Source organism: Muntiacus reevesi, chromosome 1 (genome assembly GCF_963930625.1).
Source record: "Muntiacus reevesi chromosome 1, mMunRee1.1, whole genome shotgun sequence".
NCBI classification, from domain to species: domain Eukaryota; kingdom Metazoa; phylum Chordata; class Mammalia; order Artiodactyla; family Cervidae; genus Muntiacus; species Muntiacus reevesi.
Window position 1 is genome coordinate 48,020,077 of NC_089249.1, and position 15,041 is coordinate 48,035,117.

The following is a 15,041-nucleotide window of genomic DNA, read 5'->3' on the forward strand; positions in this document are numbered from 1 at the left end:
CTCCCAGTACTTTGTTCTGCCAGATAAAACTGGGATTTCAGATCTTTATTCATCTCTCCAAAATGATTTTACTTCAGTTTTCCTCTCTTTCTAAAGCCCAACATGTTAAACATGCTACGGAATTACGCAGCTTAGACTCTGTTTAATAAATACTGAAAAACATATATCTTCAGTAGAGCATTTACAAGTCCTGGTTAGCGTCAACATTACAGAGCAGTGTTTGTCTTTGGAGATATTTGGGAGAAGGCTTGGATTACAATTAAATATTTATGTTGCTAGAGGCATAGGTTGAAAATCAATCAACTTTGAATGGCTGTGTGGACTGCCGAGAAAGAAGGAAAATTCATTTTTTGGTCCTAGGTTGGGTAGAAGCTTTGGTTTTCAGAGGAATCACAACTCAAGGGAAGTGTGTATGTGTATATGTGTGTGCATATGTGTATGTATATATGTGTATATTTATGCATGTATATGCGTACATGTGTGTATATATGTGTGTGTGCATGTGTGTATGTGCATGTGTGTGTGTAGGGGGCTGCTTGGGGACATACGTTAAGCATGGTGTCTCTTTCCAGTGGGCAGTAGTCCTTGGGGGCTCAGGTCCAGTGGGCTGGGAAGTGCCCAGAGCTTCTTCCTGAACCATTTTCTCTCCCCTCCTGCAGTCACTGTGATGGTGTCAGCCTCACTTGTGAAGCCTGCAGGGAGCCAGGAGGCCTGCCCATGCCCCCCACCGAAGGCCCGGTCAGCCCCACAACCCCATACGTGGAGGACACCCCGGAGCCGCCCCTGCACGACTTCTTCTGCAGCAAACTCCTGGACCTGGTCTTCCTGCTGGACGGCTCCTCCAAGCTGTCCGAGGCCGACTTCGAGACGCTGAAGGCGTTCGTGGTGGGCATGATGGAGCGTCTGCACATTTCCCAGAAACGCATCCGCGTGGCCGTGGTGGAGTACCACGACGGCTCCCACGCCTACCTCGCGCTGCAGGACCGGAAACGGCCGTCCGAGCTGCGGCGCATCGCCGGGCAGGTGAAGTACGCGGGTAGCGAGGTGGCTTCCACCAGTGAGGTCTTGAAGTACACGCTCTTCCAGATCTTCGGCAGGATTGACCGACCCGAGGCCTCTCGCGTGGCCCTGCTACTTATGGCCAGCCAGGAGCCCCCCAGGCTGGCCCGGAACTTGGTCCGCTACCTCCAGGGCCTGAAGAAGAAGAAGGTTTCTGTGGTCCCGGTGGGCATCGGGCCCCACGCCAGCCTCAAGCAGATCCGCCTCATCGAGAAGCAGGCGTCCGAGAACAAAGCCTTTGTGCTAAGCGGTGTGCACGAGCTGGAGCAGCGGATGGACGAGATCGTGGGCTACCTCTGCGACCTCGCCCCTGAGGTGCCTGCCCCGACCCCGACGCGACGTCCCCTAGCCGCACAGGTCACTGTGGCGCCTCAGTTCCTGGGTCCTTCGCCGTCGGGACCCAAGAGGAGCTCCGTGGTCCTGGATGTGGCATTCCTCCTGGAAGGCTCCGACGAGGTGGGCGAGGCCAACTTCAACAGGAGCGCGGAGTTCGTGAAGGAGGTGATCCGGCGCATGGACGTGGGCCGGGACGGCATCCATGTCACAGTGCTGCAGTATTCGTACGTGGTGACCGTGGAGCACTCCTTCAGGGAGCCGCAGTCCAAGGAGCTGGTCCTGCAGAGGCTCCGTGAAGTCCGCTACCGGGGTGGCAACCAGACGAACACGGGGCTGGCCCTGCAGTACCTGTCAGAGCACAGCTTCTCTGCCAGCCAGGGGGACCGGGAGCAGGCGCCCAACCTGGTCTACATGGTGACGGGCAGCCCGGCCTCGGACAAGATCCGGCGGATGCCCGGAGACATCCAGCTGGTGCCCATCGGCGTGGGCCCCCGCGTGGATGTGCAGGAGCTGGAGAGGGTCAGCTGGCCCCAGACCCCCATCTTCATCCAGGACTTCGAGAGGCTCCCCCGAGAAGCTCCGGATCTGGTGCTGCAGCGGTGCTGCTCTGAAGACGGCCCTCACCTCCCCACCCTCATCCCTGACCCAGGTATGTGGGCGCTTGGTGTGGGAGCGAGGACTTGGGGGGGTGGCGCTGGGGGCTGCCTTGGTGGAGATGCCATTCTCAGACTCCAGTCTGGCTTCTCTGCTCTGTTTTCTGTCACATCCTGCCTTCAGGGAGAGGCATCTGTGGTCTTTTGAGGGGGAAAGATCTTTTCTTATGGGCTTCCCCAGTGGCTCAAATGGTAAAGATTCTGCAGACCCAGGTTCGATCACTGGGTTGGGGAGATTCCCTAGAGGAGGAGCATGGACACCCACTCCAGTATTCTTGCCTGGAGAATCCCTTGAGCAGAGATGCCTGGCAGGCTACAGTCCATAGGGTTGCAAGGAGTCAGACACAGCTGAGTGACCCCGCATGCATGAATCTGTAAGATGTGGATAATAATTGTGCTTACTTGTAAATGCTTAGAACGGTACCTAGGACATAGCAAGCACTCAAAAATGGTTTATCTCCCCTGCTGTTATTACTACCTTCTTAGCTGATACTAATGACTAATCAGCTTCTAGTTCTTCCTTATTTGTTTACTTACTCATTTCTGGCTGTGCTGGGTCTTTGTTGCTGCGCTCAGGCTTTTCTCTAGTTGTAGTGAGCGGGGGCTACTCTGTGTTGTAGTGCAAGGGTTTCTCACTGTGGTGGTTTCTCTTGTTGTGGAACACGGGCTCTAGGGCACTTGGGCTTCAGTAGTTGTGGTTCCCCAGCTCTAGAGTGCAGGCTGAACAGTTGCAATGCACGGGCTTAGTTGCTCCACAGCATGTGGGATCTTCCCGGATGAGAGAGCAAACCCGTGTCTCCTGCACTGGCAGACGGACTCTTTACCACAGAGTCCCCGGGGAAGCCCAATCCCTAGTTCTAGAGTATCTTTATTTGGAGTGTTTGGAACCATTCCAGAATCACTAGCCTTCTTTCATTATCTCTTGATCCTCCCGCTTGTTGTTTATGCCTTCGTTTCTTGGTTTTTATTTGGGCCACCGGTTTATCTAAACTCTTGTGATCTCTCCGTAATAGCTTCATCCGATCTCAGAATGGCATTTGGGGCAGAGTTTGTTTCCTCACGGTGATCATAACCCTGGTCCCAACCATCAACATGAGCTTTAGGCCTTTGTAATAGAATCACCTTCTAGCTCCTTATGTGCCGCCTGAGACCCGCGGACACACAAGTCCACCTTCCAGGGATGGGCTGCTCTGTTTCCCTTGCCATCTACCTGTTTTCTGCTCCAGTCTATCATTCGATTCCAGAAGAGCCCCCGAAATGGAGAGACAGGGTGTCTCTGCCGCTTGCTGCTGCCTGTGGTGTTTAAACTGCCTTTGAGTGGTGTTGGCATCCCCCCAACGTCTCCACACCCAGGGTCTTGCAGCCCCCTTGCCTGCCACCTGGCACCAGCTGCCGCACCCATGCAGGACTGGGCGACACGCCTCCCTGATGTGGCGCCTCCCGGTCCAGCGCCCTGCACACACCCTCCACTGCATGTCTGCCGCAGGAGCCTGAGCCCTGTCCCCCGCTGCCCTTGGCTCCTCCCTCCTGTCTCTCCGCAGACTGCAGCCAGCCCCTGGATGTAGTCCTCCTCTTGGACGGCTCCTCCACCCCTCCAGCCTCTTACTTTGATGAAATGAAGAGTTTCGCCAAGGCTTTCATCTCAAAAGCCAACCTAGGTGAGTGAGGCGCCCTAAGCGGGGTGTTACGGGGGCTTCCCACTGATCCAGAGTGTGACTCCTGCGCCCCATCTCCTGCCAGGCCCTCAGCTCACCCAGGTGTCAGTCCTGCAGTACGGAAGCATCACCAACATCGACGTGTCCTGGAACGTGCACATGGACAAAGACCACCTGCTGAGGCTTGTGGACCCCATGCAGCGCGAGGGAGGCCCCAGCCAAGTCGGTAATGTGGGTGCGGGCTTGGGGGCGGGGGATGCTATGTGCAGTCCCCACTCCTGGCACAAGTGACCGAGTGACCCCGGCTGGCCGCCTCGCTCCTTAGCCTTAGTTTTCCTTCCTGTAAACCAAGGGCCAAGACACTCTTCCCCATCTCACCCATGTGTGAGCCTCTCCGAGTCACTCCGTCTCGTGATCTGAGCCTCCATCAGGAGACGGGGTGCTCAGCTGGCCTCAGGACCATCTCTGAGTCAGGACTGATTGTGCGGGCCCCTGTCTGTTCCCAGGGGAGGCGTTGTCCTTCGCGGTGCGCTACATCATGTCCCAAGTCCACGGTGCCAGGCCCGGGGCCTCCAAGGTGGTGGTGATCCTGGTCACAGGCTCCTCCATGGACTCAGTGGAGGTGGCTGCCGCTGCTGCCAGATCCAACCGTGAGTGTCCAGGGTTCAGTCCTGAGACCACCCCTGTCCCCACCCCCCAACCTGCTCAAGGGCACAGAATGGGTGGTGGTTACTTTCCGATGTCCTGACTGATTTCGAATGCTTAATGCCCACGTGTGGCCTGGTTTCAAACAGTGGGAAATTGCCCAATCCCTGTGTTATTTGGAAGTGAAGCGGTGATAAATGCGTGTTCCTGGCAACCCACTCCAGTTTTCTTGCCTGGAGAAACCCGTGGACAGAGGAGCCTGGCAGGCTACAGTCCATAGCGTCGCAAAGAGTTGGACACAACCGAGAGACTTAGCATTCATGCACGCACCCTTCTTTTGCATTCCTTTGACCGTAACCTTCAGTTTCTCCTGACTTGCCCTCTGTGTCCAGGGCCGGGTCGTACCCCCGCAACTATGGCCTCACTGGCCTCTCTCCACTCCCATGTGTCTGAGGCTTGAGTGATTCGTGTTGGGGCCTAGAGAACCATCAGGGATCTTCCTGTATTTGTGGCCCCTGTCTGGTACCAGCCTAGGGGCCTGGGGATGCTGGATGGATGGGAGACCAAGGGTGCTGCTTTAGGAAGGCAAAGGCTGCAGGCATGCCCAGGCTGCACGTCTTGTGAGAGCTCATACTGTGAGTCGGGGCAGGTAGTGTTGCCCCGGGGGAGGAGGCGTGGACTGCTGGATGAGTGGAATGATGTAGCATCTCCTTATGCTCCCTAGAGAACAGCTCATCTTTTTTTTTCAGTTTTTTTAAAAATTTATTTTTAATTGGAAGATAATTGCTTTAAAGTATGGAGGCTCTGCAAGTGCCTGGGTGAAGCTTCAGGCCAGACCACTCTGAACCCACCTGACCAAAGGTAGGCACAGACCCTTTCTCGTTCCTCTGCAACCCCAGGAGTGGCCGTATTCCCCATCGGGATTGGGGACCAGTATGATGCAGCCCAGCTGAGGGTCTTGGCAGGCCCGGGGGCCAGCTCCAATGTGGCAGAGCTCCAGCGGATCGAAGACCTCCCCAGCATGGTTGCGCTTGGCAACTCCTTCTTCCAGAAGCTATGCTCTGGTGAGTCTTGTGATGTCTCTCTTATCCCCTCAAAATAGAAGCAAAAGCAATGAAATCCATCTAGACACTAGAAGGTTCCCATACGAGAGATTTGGCCTTGAATTAAGACTGCTTTGTAGGCCATGATTTATAAATTTCTGCTTGTGGGAGATTGTAAGACAAACCTCCAAGGGGCTGCCAGAAAGTTCTCTATCTATCTACTTCCTTCCCTCCTTACTGTCCTTGCTCACTATGGATGGGGCTTCTGGACAAAGAAATGGAAGGCAGAGGCAGGGAACCCCAATATCCACAGGTCATGGACCTCTTCTCCAGGCCCTGCACTCATCCTCAGCAAGGGTGTAAAAGGCTTTAGAAAAGCAACACAGATTTACTGTATAGCATGGAGATTTACAATCAAGATCTTGTAATAATCTATAACGAAATATAATCTAAAAAAATATAATAATACCTTTGTGGTATACCTGAAACTGACACAGTATTGTCAATCAACTATTCTCCAATAAAAAAGAAAATGAAAAGATTAAAAAAAGAAATACAGTAACATAGAATCTAACATCAAAGTACCATAGTTTAAGTTGATTTAGGGTTAGAAGCTTTTTGTTTTTACCATTGCTGTTCAGTCGCCAAGTTGTGTCTGACTCTCTGCGACCCCATGGACTGCAGCATGTCAGGTTTCCCTGTCCTTCACTATCTCCCGGAGTTTGCTCAAGTTCATGTCCATTGAATCGTGATGCCATCCAATCGTCTCGTCCTCCGTTGTCTCCTTTTCCTCCTGCCCTCAATCTTTCCCAGCATCAAGGTCTTTTCCAATGAGTCAGCTCTTTGCATCAGGTGGTCAAAGTTTTGGAGCTTCAGCTTCAACATCAGTCCTTCCAATGAGTATTCAGGTTGATTTCCTTTAGGATTGACTGGTTTGATCTCCTTTTTTCCCCCATACATGATATTTTTCTTGTTTTTTTTTAATATAATTAGGTGTGAGTCCAAACCTACTAGGAGTTATTGCCCTGTCTTGCTAAATGATAGCAAGGAAGGAATTAGTAGGAATTTTGATAATTTCTTTTACGGTTTCAGGATCTTGTCTCATTTCCCTCTTCTTACTAGGCACTGATCTATTAATATCAATACATAGAAAAGAGGACAAGAAGATATTGATTGTAGTTGTTGCCATGTTATTACTGTTGTATCACTTTAATTACTAACAACCACAGAGCTTATGGAATTCTCTGATGATCCAGTGGTTAGGACCGTACGCTCCCACTGCTGGGAGCATGAACTCGCTCCCTGATCAGGGAACTAAGATCGTGCAAGCCATAAGGCAAAGTCAAAAAAAAAAAAAAAAAGCATCCCACAACATTTGCCTGAAGAACCACAAGATGACTGCCTTCTAATCTCCCGTACCTGAATCCTCACTGCTCATTTCACTCACGTTGTTTTCAGAGTTAATCCAGCTTCAAGGACTAGCCAGGTAGCTGAGCGAATGGCTCAGAATTTCTGGGTGGTGGGTGGGGACAGAGGTCTGACTTGTGTCTGTTTCAGGGTTCGTCAGTGTTTGCGTGGATGAGGACGGGAATGAGAGGAGGGTAAGTTCCTTTCTGTTGGCTTTGAAGGAAAGATCAGGAATGTATATTTGGGGTCCTCGACCCCCTGGTTAACTTTTCCTCCTTTGGTCTGGGTCCAATAGTTTTTTTTTTTTTTTTAATTGGAGGCTTCCCCTATGGCTCAGTGGTAAAGAATTTGCCTGCCAAGGCAGGAGACACAGGTTCGATCCCTGGTCCGGGCAGATCCCGTATGCTGCGGAGCAACCATGCCCATGGGCCACAACTATTGAGCCTGTGCTCTAGAGCCCAGGAGCTGCAACCACTGAAGCCTGCACACCCTAGAGCCTGTGCTCCACAACAGGAGAAGTCACTGCAATGAGAAACCCATGTACCACAACTAGACTGTCCCCCACTCACCACAACTAGAGAAAGCCCACGCAGCAGCACAGACCTGGGGTGAAATAAATAATAATAAAAGCCTAAGTAAATAAATAAAAAATTCTGGTTGGGGATGGGAGTGGATCCACCTGTAATTCTTATGTTCTGTATCCTGTCTCCTTGCCATTCAGGCCCAAGCTGTAGTTTCTGTGTCTCCTGAGTGTGGGAGGGTTAGTTGCCTAGTGGATGTTGAAGTGCCTCACTCCAGTCCCTGCCCGAACTTGGTTCTTTCTCTGCAGCCTGGGGATGTCTGGACCTTGCTGGATCCGTGCCACACGGTAACTTGCCTGCCAGATGGCCAGACCTTGCTGAAGAGTCACCGGGTCAACTGTGATCAGGGGCCGCAGCCATCATGCCCCGAGGGCCAGACCCCGATCAGGATGAAGGAAGCCTGTGGCTGCCGCTGGGCCTGTCCCTGTGAGTCCTTCGCTTCCTCAGCCTGGGCAGTGTTCAGGGGGTGGTGCCTTTTGCTTGTCTGTGCCAAGAGGTAGACCAGAAGGCCATCTCCTGTCCCTACCACACATGTTCCCTCACTTTCCTGTCTCTGGGACATGTTTCCATTCCAGTCCAGGGCTTCCTATCTCCTTCCTGTGCCTTTTGGAGGACACAGCCCCAGGTAATGCATAACCAGAGGGAAGAATTGATTTTCTGAGGTCAGTACTCAGCCTCTTGCTCAGTCGCTCAGTTGTGTCTGACTCTTTGCAATCTCATGCACCATGGCCTTCCAGGCTCCTCTGTCCATGGGATTCTCCAGGCAAGAATACTGGTTAGATGCCTGCTCCTGGGTAATAAATAAGACTTTGAACTTGAGTTAGAGCTGAAAAGCCTCCCTGATCCCAGCATGGACCGCCTGCCTCTGGGAGGGGGTGTGGGCAGCCTCCCTCCAGTTTTGAGCCTGGGGAGAGTGAGGCTGAAAGTGGATTCTCAAGTTCTTAACATGACTGGTGCTTCTGTGGGAGGGCCCTGTGTTCTGGCCTGACAAGTGTTTAAGGCAGCTGCTTTTTCTTTCCAGCTGCCCCGAATTTTCCTTTGATATCAGTTGTGTATTCTATGTTCCTTGCCTGCCCGCTGCTTCATCCTGGCATCCTTCTGGTTTGCTTTGTTATTTTTATTTATTTGTTTTTGCATTCAACCCCTCACACAGGCTCTCTCTTTGTCTCTCTTTAGGTGTCCTCCTTACCTTATAGAAGTTTGAGCACTTTTAGAGCAACCCTGGGCCTTCATTCTTTTGTAGACCATATATGAAATACATACAAAGTAGATTTGCTGCCAAGGAAGTTCCCTGGCAGTCCAGTGGTTAAGATGCCACGCTTCCAATGCAGGGGGTGTGGGTTTGATCCCTGCTTGGGAATCAAAATCCCACATGCCATGCAGCAAAAAAAAAACCAAAACAAACAAAAAAAAAACAAAACCCCACAAAAACAGAATTGCTAACCAATATCTTTATGGAAACTGAATGTCCTAACTAGAGTATACATTTGTGCAGGGCTTCCTGGGTAGCTCAGCTGGTAAAGAATCTGCCTGCAATGCAGGAGACCCCAGTTCGATTCCTGGGTTGGAAAGATTCGCTGGAGAAGGGATAGGCTACACCCTCCAGTATGCTTGGGCTTCCCTGGTGGCTCAGCTGGTAAAGAATCCACCTGCAATGTGGGAGACCTGGATTTGATCCCTGGGTTGGGAAGATCCCCTGGAGAAGGGAAAGGCTACCCAATCCAGTGTTCTGGCCTGGACAATTCCATAGTCCATGGGGTCGCAAAGTGTCAGACATACCTGAACGACTTTCACTTTGGGTACAGAGTAAATTTCACCAAAATTGTTTAGGTTAGTTTTCTCCTTTCCTGCTGTGTACTCCCATTATTCATTACCATTCATTTGATTTTGTACCTGTTTGTGTTCCATCTTGAATTTTCCTCTCCACCATCCTAGCTGATTCCATTTGTTTGCCTCCTGTGTGTGAGGCATTCACATGGTTCTCAGTGCCAGAAGTCTATAGAAAGATATGCCCAGAAGTCGCCCTGTTGGTTTAAAGAGAGCAGAGCAAATAGGAGAGGATCACAGAAGTTAAGTCATTTAGGTGGCAAAGCCACTCCCACTAACCTGCCAACTTAATGCCATTGCTTTACCTTGGGACTTACTACGTTCTTGTGGCAGCTGGGGCTGGACTGCTTAAGACTTGGCCACAGGGACTTCCCTGGAGGTCTACTGACCCAGGCTCCATATTCCCAATGCAGGGGCCCTGGGTTCCATCCCTGATTGGGGAACTAGATCCCACATACTACAACTGAAAGATTCTACATGCGCCAGCTAAGACCAGATAGATACTTTCTTTTCAAAAAAGACTTTACGGTACCCCAGCTGGAGTGTCTGGGAACACTTACAGCGTGGATGTCAGTGGGGTGGTAGCATTCAGGACTGTCGCTTGGATGTGACCGGCTGCTCAGGACGTGGGGAACTTCGAGTAGAAGAGCATCTGGGAGCCGATCAGCCCTGACCGATGGTGTATCACTTACCAGGGTCTGTGCTGCCTTGGTATACGGGTCACTCTTGCTGTGGAGGTCTCCTGGGCCTGGCGGAGAGCAAAGGTGGTCTAAGTGAGTCCTTGCTGACCCCCTGGATCTGCCTCTCAGTTCTTGATTTCCATTTCTCCACCACCATAGACATAGTCATGGTTTGTCTGGAAGGCTCATTTCCAACTTTACTGAGGATTCTGAGATTAGTTTTCAGATCATGTATGACTCTGGTCCATCAATTCAGTTAAATCACTCAGTTGTGTCTGACTCTTTGCGACCTCATGGACTGCAACATGCCAGGCTTCCCTGTCTATCACCAGCTCCCAGAACTTGCTCAAACTCATCCATTGAGTCGGTGATGCCATCCAACCAGCTCGTCCTCTATCGTCCCTGTCTCCTCCTGCCTTCAGTCTTTCCCAGGAGCAGGGTCTTTTCCAGTGAGTCAGTTCTTTGTATCAGATGGCCAAAGTATTGGAGCTTCAGCATCAGTCCTTCCAATGAATATTCAGGACTGAGTTCCTTTATTCATGGACTGTGGTCCATTGGGGAGATTTTTATGGAATCACCTGACATAGTTGTAAGATGATTAGTCTTCCCAAGTGGTGTTTTAGTAGAAACCCTGAGAGTTTGCTGATGGTGTGGATGAAAGAGTGGCAGACGAGATTGTGTCGAGACCCCACCGTTTGTTTTGGCTTCAGGAATATTTCTCTTGCAGGGTCTCTTAAGGGATCATGTCAACGTGGCCATGTGTACCATTAGTCACTGGTAGCTGAAAAGACACATGTGCCTTTAGGGGAACTTCCTTTCCAGAGAGGTCATGAGCTCATGGTTTGCTTAGCTTGTTGTGGTTTCAACGTGTCCTAACACCCCGGAACCTCACTTTGTTTCCTGGGCCAAGACATCCTTATGGAGGAGAGCATTAACTTTGCACGTTTACATTTTTTGGAAGTATGGCTCTATAATTTGCCACATTTTAATGGAATCCTTGTCCTTCTAAACCTTCCCTAGGAATATATTTAATGGTCAAGTAAGTGTTACCTAAGCTGTTCTACCTCTCAGAATCAGTTTCCTAGTCTGTAAAAAGGAAGAAATTTGCCTTTATGGCTTCAGAAGGCCCACTCAGCTCTCAGCTCTGGTTATCTGCATACGCTGCCTCTTTGCTTGGGTGGGAGTCCGCTCAGGTCACACCCATCCTTTGCTTTCTTGCCCAGGTGTGTGTACAGGCAGCTCCACTCGGCACATCGTGACCTTTGATGGACGGAATTTCAAGCTGACTGGCAACTGCTCATATGTTCTGTTTCACAACAAGGAGCAGGACTTGGAGGTGATTCTCCATAATGGATTCTGCAGCGCCGGGGCGAGGCAGGCCTGCATGAAAGCTGTGGAAGTGAAGCAGAACGGCCTCTCGGTTGAGCTCCGCAGCAACATGGAGGTAAGAGGGGCTTTCCATGGTCCTGAGGCAGGGCCCTTGGGGAAGCCACATGGACCCAGTGGCAGTTGGTTTTAGCTGGTGCTCCTGTGTGAAGACTTGACTTCTGCCTGATTAGCAGGGCGCCTTCTTTGTAGGAGGGTCTTATTGCATCTCCCTTCTGGTGGGATTTCTTGTTGTTCTGGGCCCAGATTTAGAAGAAAGGGTCCATTTTCTTTCTTTCTTTTTTTAAGAAATCTTTCTTTATCTGACTTCGCCAAACTCTTAGTTGTGGCATGAGTAATCTTTAGTTGTGGCATGTGGGATTTTAGTTCCCTGACCAGGGATTGAACCTAGGCCCCCTGCACTGGGGGCATGGAGTCTTAGCCACTGGACCACCAGGCAAGTCCCAGAGAGGGTATGATTTCAGACAATTTCTATATTGTCAATGGGGTGCCAGTTTTTTGCACTAATAGAAGTTTGGGGTTTACATCAGGCTGTTTGTTGAGCAGGCATTTTGTGCCCCGTACCTAGGCTAGGGCCTGCCAACCTTCTCAAGGAAAATATTTAGGGCCTAGATGAAAGCCTTTGAAAATATTTAGGGCCCAAGCAAAATGTGTGGCCCCGAAACTCAAAAAGAAAACTGCAAAACTGATCAAAATAAATGTTTGATTACATGTTTACAAGAGGTTGTATCATGCAACTTCTTTACATGTTCGTTTGGAAATCATACATATTTCATTACGTGAAAGCAACTTAAGGGTTAGACCTTCTCCTCTTGCAAGACTTCTTGAACACGCACAGTGATTGCTGAAAAAAAATCACAGCTTGTCATATATTAAATGAGTAGCTCATAGCCAAATGTTTAAAATTCAAAAGGACAAAAAGCCTTCCAAAATTTTTACAGCAAAAATTATAGTCATCATGGGATGTGAGTATATTTTAACAGGTTTGATGTGATATATTGTGGGGCCTCCGTAGATCTGGTGACCAAAATAAAATAAACATTAAAGTATTCCTATTAGATGCTCCTGGAGATAGGGCGCCAGTGAGTTGGCAAAATGGCAACTTCCCCAGCCTGTCTTGAGGAGTCAGTCTTCCCTGTTGAGTGCCGATGGACTCAAGGTTTCCCTTAACCCCTGGGCTTTTGGGTTCCAGATGCATGACTGGCTGTTTAGCTTTGTAAGAGTCCACTCTCCTGCCAAGCTCTGCAGAACCCCTTTACCTGAGAAGAGCTGCCTGCCAGTGTCCAAGTTTGTGAATAACAGTGGAGTTGAGTGAGATGAATGTGTAGGGACTGTCATGAACTGTGAAAAGACACTACGAGTGATATCCTAGGATTCCTTGTTGCCATGACTACTGATGGGGCCTTTCTTCTTTGGACAGGTGATGGTGAATGGGAGACTGGTCTCTGTTCCTTACCTGGGTGGGGATATGGAGGTCAGAGTCTATGGTACCATCATGTTCGAGGTCAGATTCAAGCTTCTGGGCCACATCCTTGCCTTCACCCCACAAAACAATGAGTTCCAGCTGCAGCTGAGCCCCAACATCTCTGCCTCAAAGACGTACGGTCTCTGTGGTAAGACTGTCGTCTGCCTCTTCCCTGAGATGTACGCCCTCCTTGCTCTAATCTCAGGGCCCCTGGCTACTGCCATTTCTGGGTCCAGTAGTGGGTTCAGATGCTGGCAGGGGTGGAGAATGACCAAGCCTCCAGCATCAGGAGCTGGCTTTGGGCTCTCAACCATACCTCTCCTGGTTTCTCTAGGGTTCTGTGATGAGAACGGGGCCAACGACTTCATGCTGAGGGACGGCACGGTCACCATGGACTGGAAGACACTGGTCCAGGAGTGGACAGTGCAACAGCCAGGGCAGACGTGCCCGCTGGGCCCTGAGGAGCCATGCCCCATCTCCCAGGGCTCCCGCTGCCAGGTCCTCCTCTCTGAGCTGTTTGCCGAGTGCCACAAGGTCCTTGCTCCGGCCACATTTCACGCCATGTGCCAGCAGGACAGTTGCCACCAGGAGCAAGTGTGTGAAGCCATTGCCTCTTATGCCCACCTCTGCCGGACCAAGGGGGTGTGTGTCGACTGGAGGACCCCCGATTTCTGTGGTGAGTCTCCACAATCTCCCCCAAATGCTGTGAAGAATGATGAATGGGGAGCCTGCTCAGCCTCTCTGAAACCTCTTATTTTTTTTAATCTGGGCCATGGAGATCAAAATCTCTGCCTTTCCTGTTCCCTAGGATTCCATTCAGGGTCAAGTAAAATGGTAGATGTACAGGTAATTTGAACATAGGATTTCTATGTAATTAGTTTCTAGGTAAATGAAAGCATGGTCCTTTCTATCAGTATTTCTGCAGTTCCTGCACATGTGACTTTAACGTATTAGACACATTGGATGGCATCACCGACTCAATGGACATGAGTTTGAGCAAACTCCAGGAGAGAGTGAAGGACAGGGAAGCCTGACATGCTGCAGTCCATGGGGTCACAAAGAGTCGGACACAACTTAGCGACTGAACAACAATAAGACACATGTAGGCGCCAGCAAAGTACAGAATAAGCAGTCACCTTGAACTTGGACTTGCACCAGGCTTTAGCAAAGGCTCCCAGAGCAAGCCACACCTGAGCAGGATTTAGAAGTGTGAGTGGAATTTTATCATTCAAATACCAAGAAGCTTCTTCATTAGAGATACCATGGGATTGCTAGTGTGGATACTTCTGCATGATCAGCTTCCTTACTTGGACTTGGCACATGTTTATTATTTAACAAGTCGGGGATACCAAAGTGAATCAGATATGGCTCCTGCCCTCAGGGGGTGCTGGACTGATAAGAACACTGAATTTCAACATCCTCAGTTTCTAATGTAATCCCTGACTTTTTTTTTTTTTTTTTGAAGGAAATGAATGTGTCCAAGCATCTCAGAGTCTCTGAGTTTATGATTATGCTGTCTCAGCTTTAATTGGGGCTGGAGGACTCGGGCATCCTAGCCCCAGCTAGGTGATCTGGGTGATCAGCTGTTTCCTTAGTCTTTCTGGACCTCAGCTTTTGCATCTTGAAATGATAGTTGGACTAGATGACTAGATGACTTGAAATGATTTGGTGTCATTTGTGGGGGGGCGGGGGGGGGGCGTGGGTGGCGCCGAAGAGCTCCGATACCAAGTCCTCTATGTCTCAGCACAGAAGGAATTCACCAAGAGGCAAAGTGATAGTCATTAGTGATAGATAGTCAAAGTGATAGATAAGAAGTCATTTATTAGAACAGGACACGTGTGAGGTTTTACAAGCAAGTGGGCAAGAGGATGTCCCACCCCCAAGAACTTACTGGGCTCTAGTTTTATAATCAAAGGAGAAGAGGGGAGGCGGGGTGGGGGAAGACCTTCCCTGTCTTTTTGAGTAGACGTCCTGCTTCTAGCATCAGCTCCTCCTCCAGGTTGAGCAGGATTTTCTTGTCCCTACCTGGTCAAGCTGGGTCCACAAGTTGTTTTTTATGTGTGCAGAGAGCATGTTCTAGAGATCATAAACTTACTGAATTCACTGGGCAGGATGTGGGGCTCATGCCACCACTGTTTCATTATTTGGGGACATGTCTCATGTTTCTGTCTCATGGTTTTGTTGCTAAGCAAGCCTGCTTGGTTTTGTGGTTAAGCAAACCTGCTTTCTGAGTCATCATTAACTTATAGGGGTCTTTGATATTTTCCCCACTTTCAGTCCTCTAGTGGGATTAACTATTTCATC

The 15,041-nt window shown here is 50.1% G+C and overlaps 1 protein-coding gene across 1 annotated transcript in view; it reads left to right on the forward strand.

Annotated features, from left to right (window-relative positions):
- VWF (von Willebrand factor) overlaps positions 1-15,041 on the forward strand; it is a 122,470-nt gene that overhangs the window by 75,353 nt on the left and 32,076 nt on the right. Inside the window, exons 28-37 of the mRNA XM_065942479.1 lie at positions 660-2,044; positions 3,590-3,706; positions 3,789-3,929; positions 4,210-4,353; positions 5,248-5,412; positions 6,949-6,992; positions 7,628-7,805; positions 11,110-11,330; positions 12,693-12,885; positions 13,072-13,413. Of these exons, the coding sequence (XP_065798551.1) occupies positions 660-2,044; positions 3,590-3,706; positions 3,789-3,929; positions 4,210-4,353; positions 5,248-5,412; positions 6,949-6,992; positions 7,628-7,805; positions 11,110-11,330; positions 12,693-12,885; positions 13,072-13,413 (2,930 nt within the window). The remainder of the gene's footprint in view (positions 1-659; positions 2,045-3,589; positions 3,707-3,788; positions 3,930-4,209; positions 4,354-5,247; positions 5,413-6,948; positions 6,993-7,627; positions 7,806-11,109; positions 11,331-12,692; positions 12,886-13,071; positions 13,414-15,041) is intronic.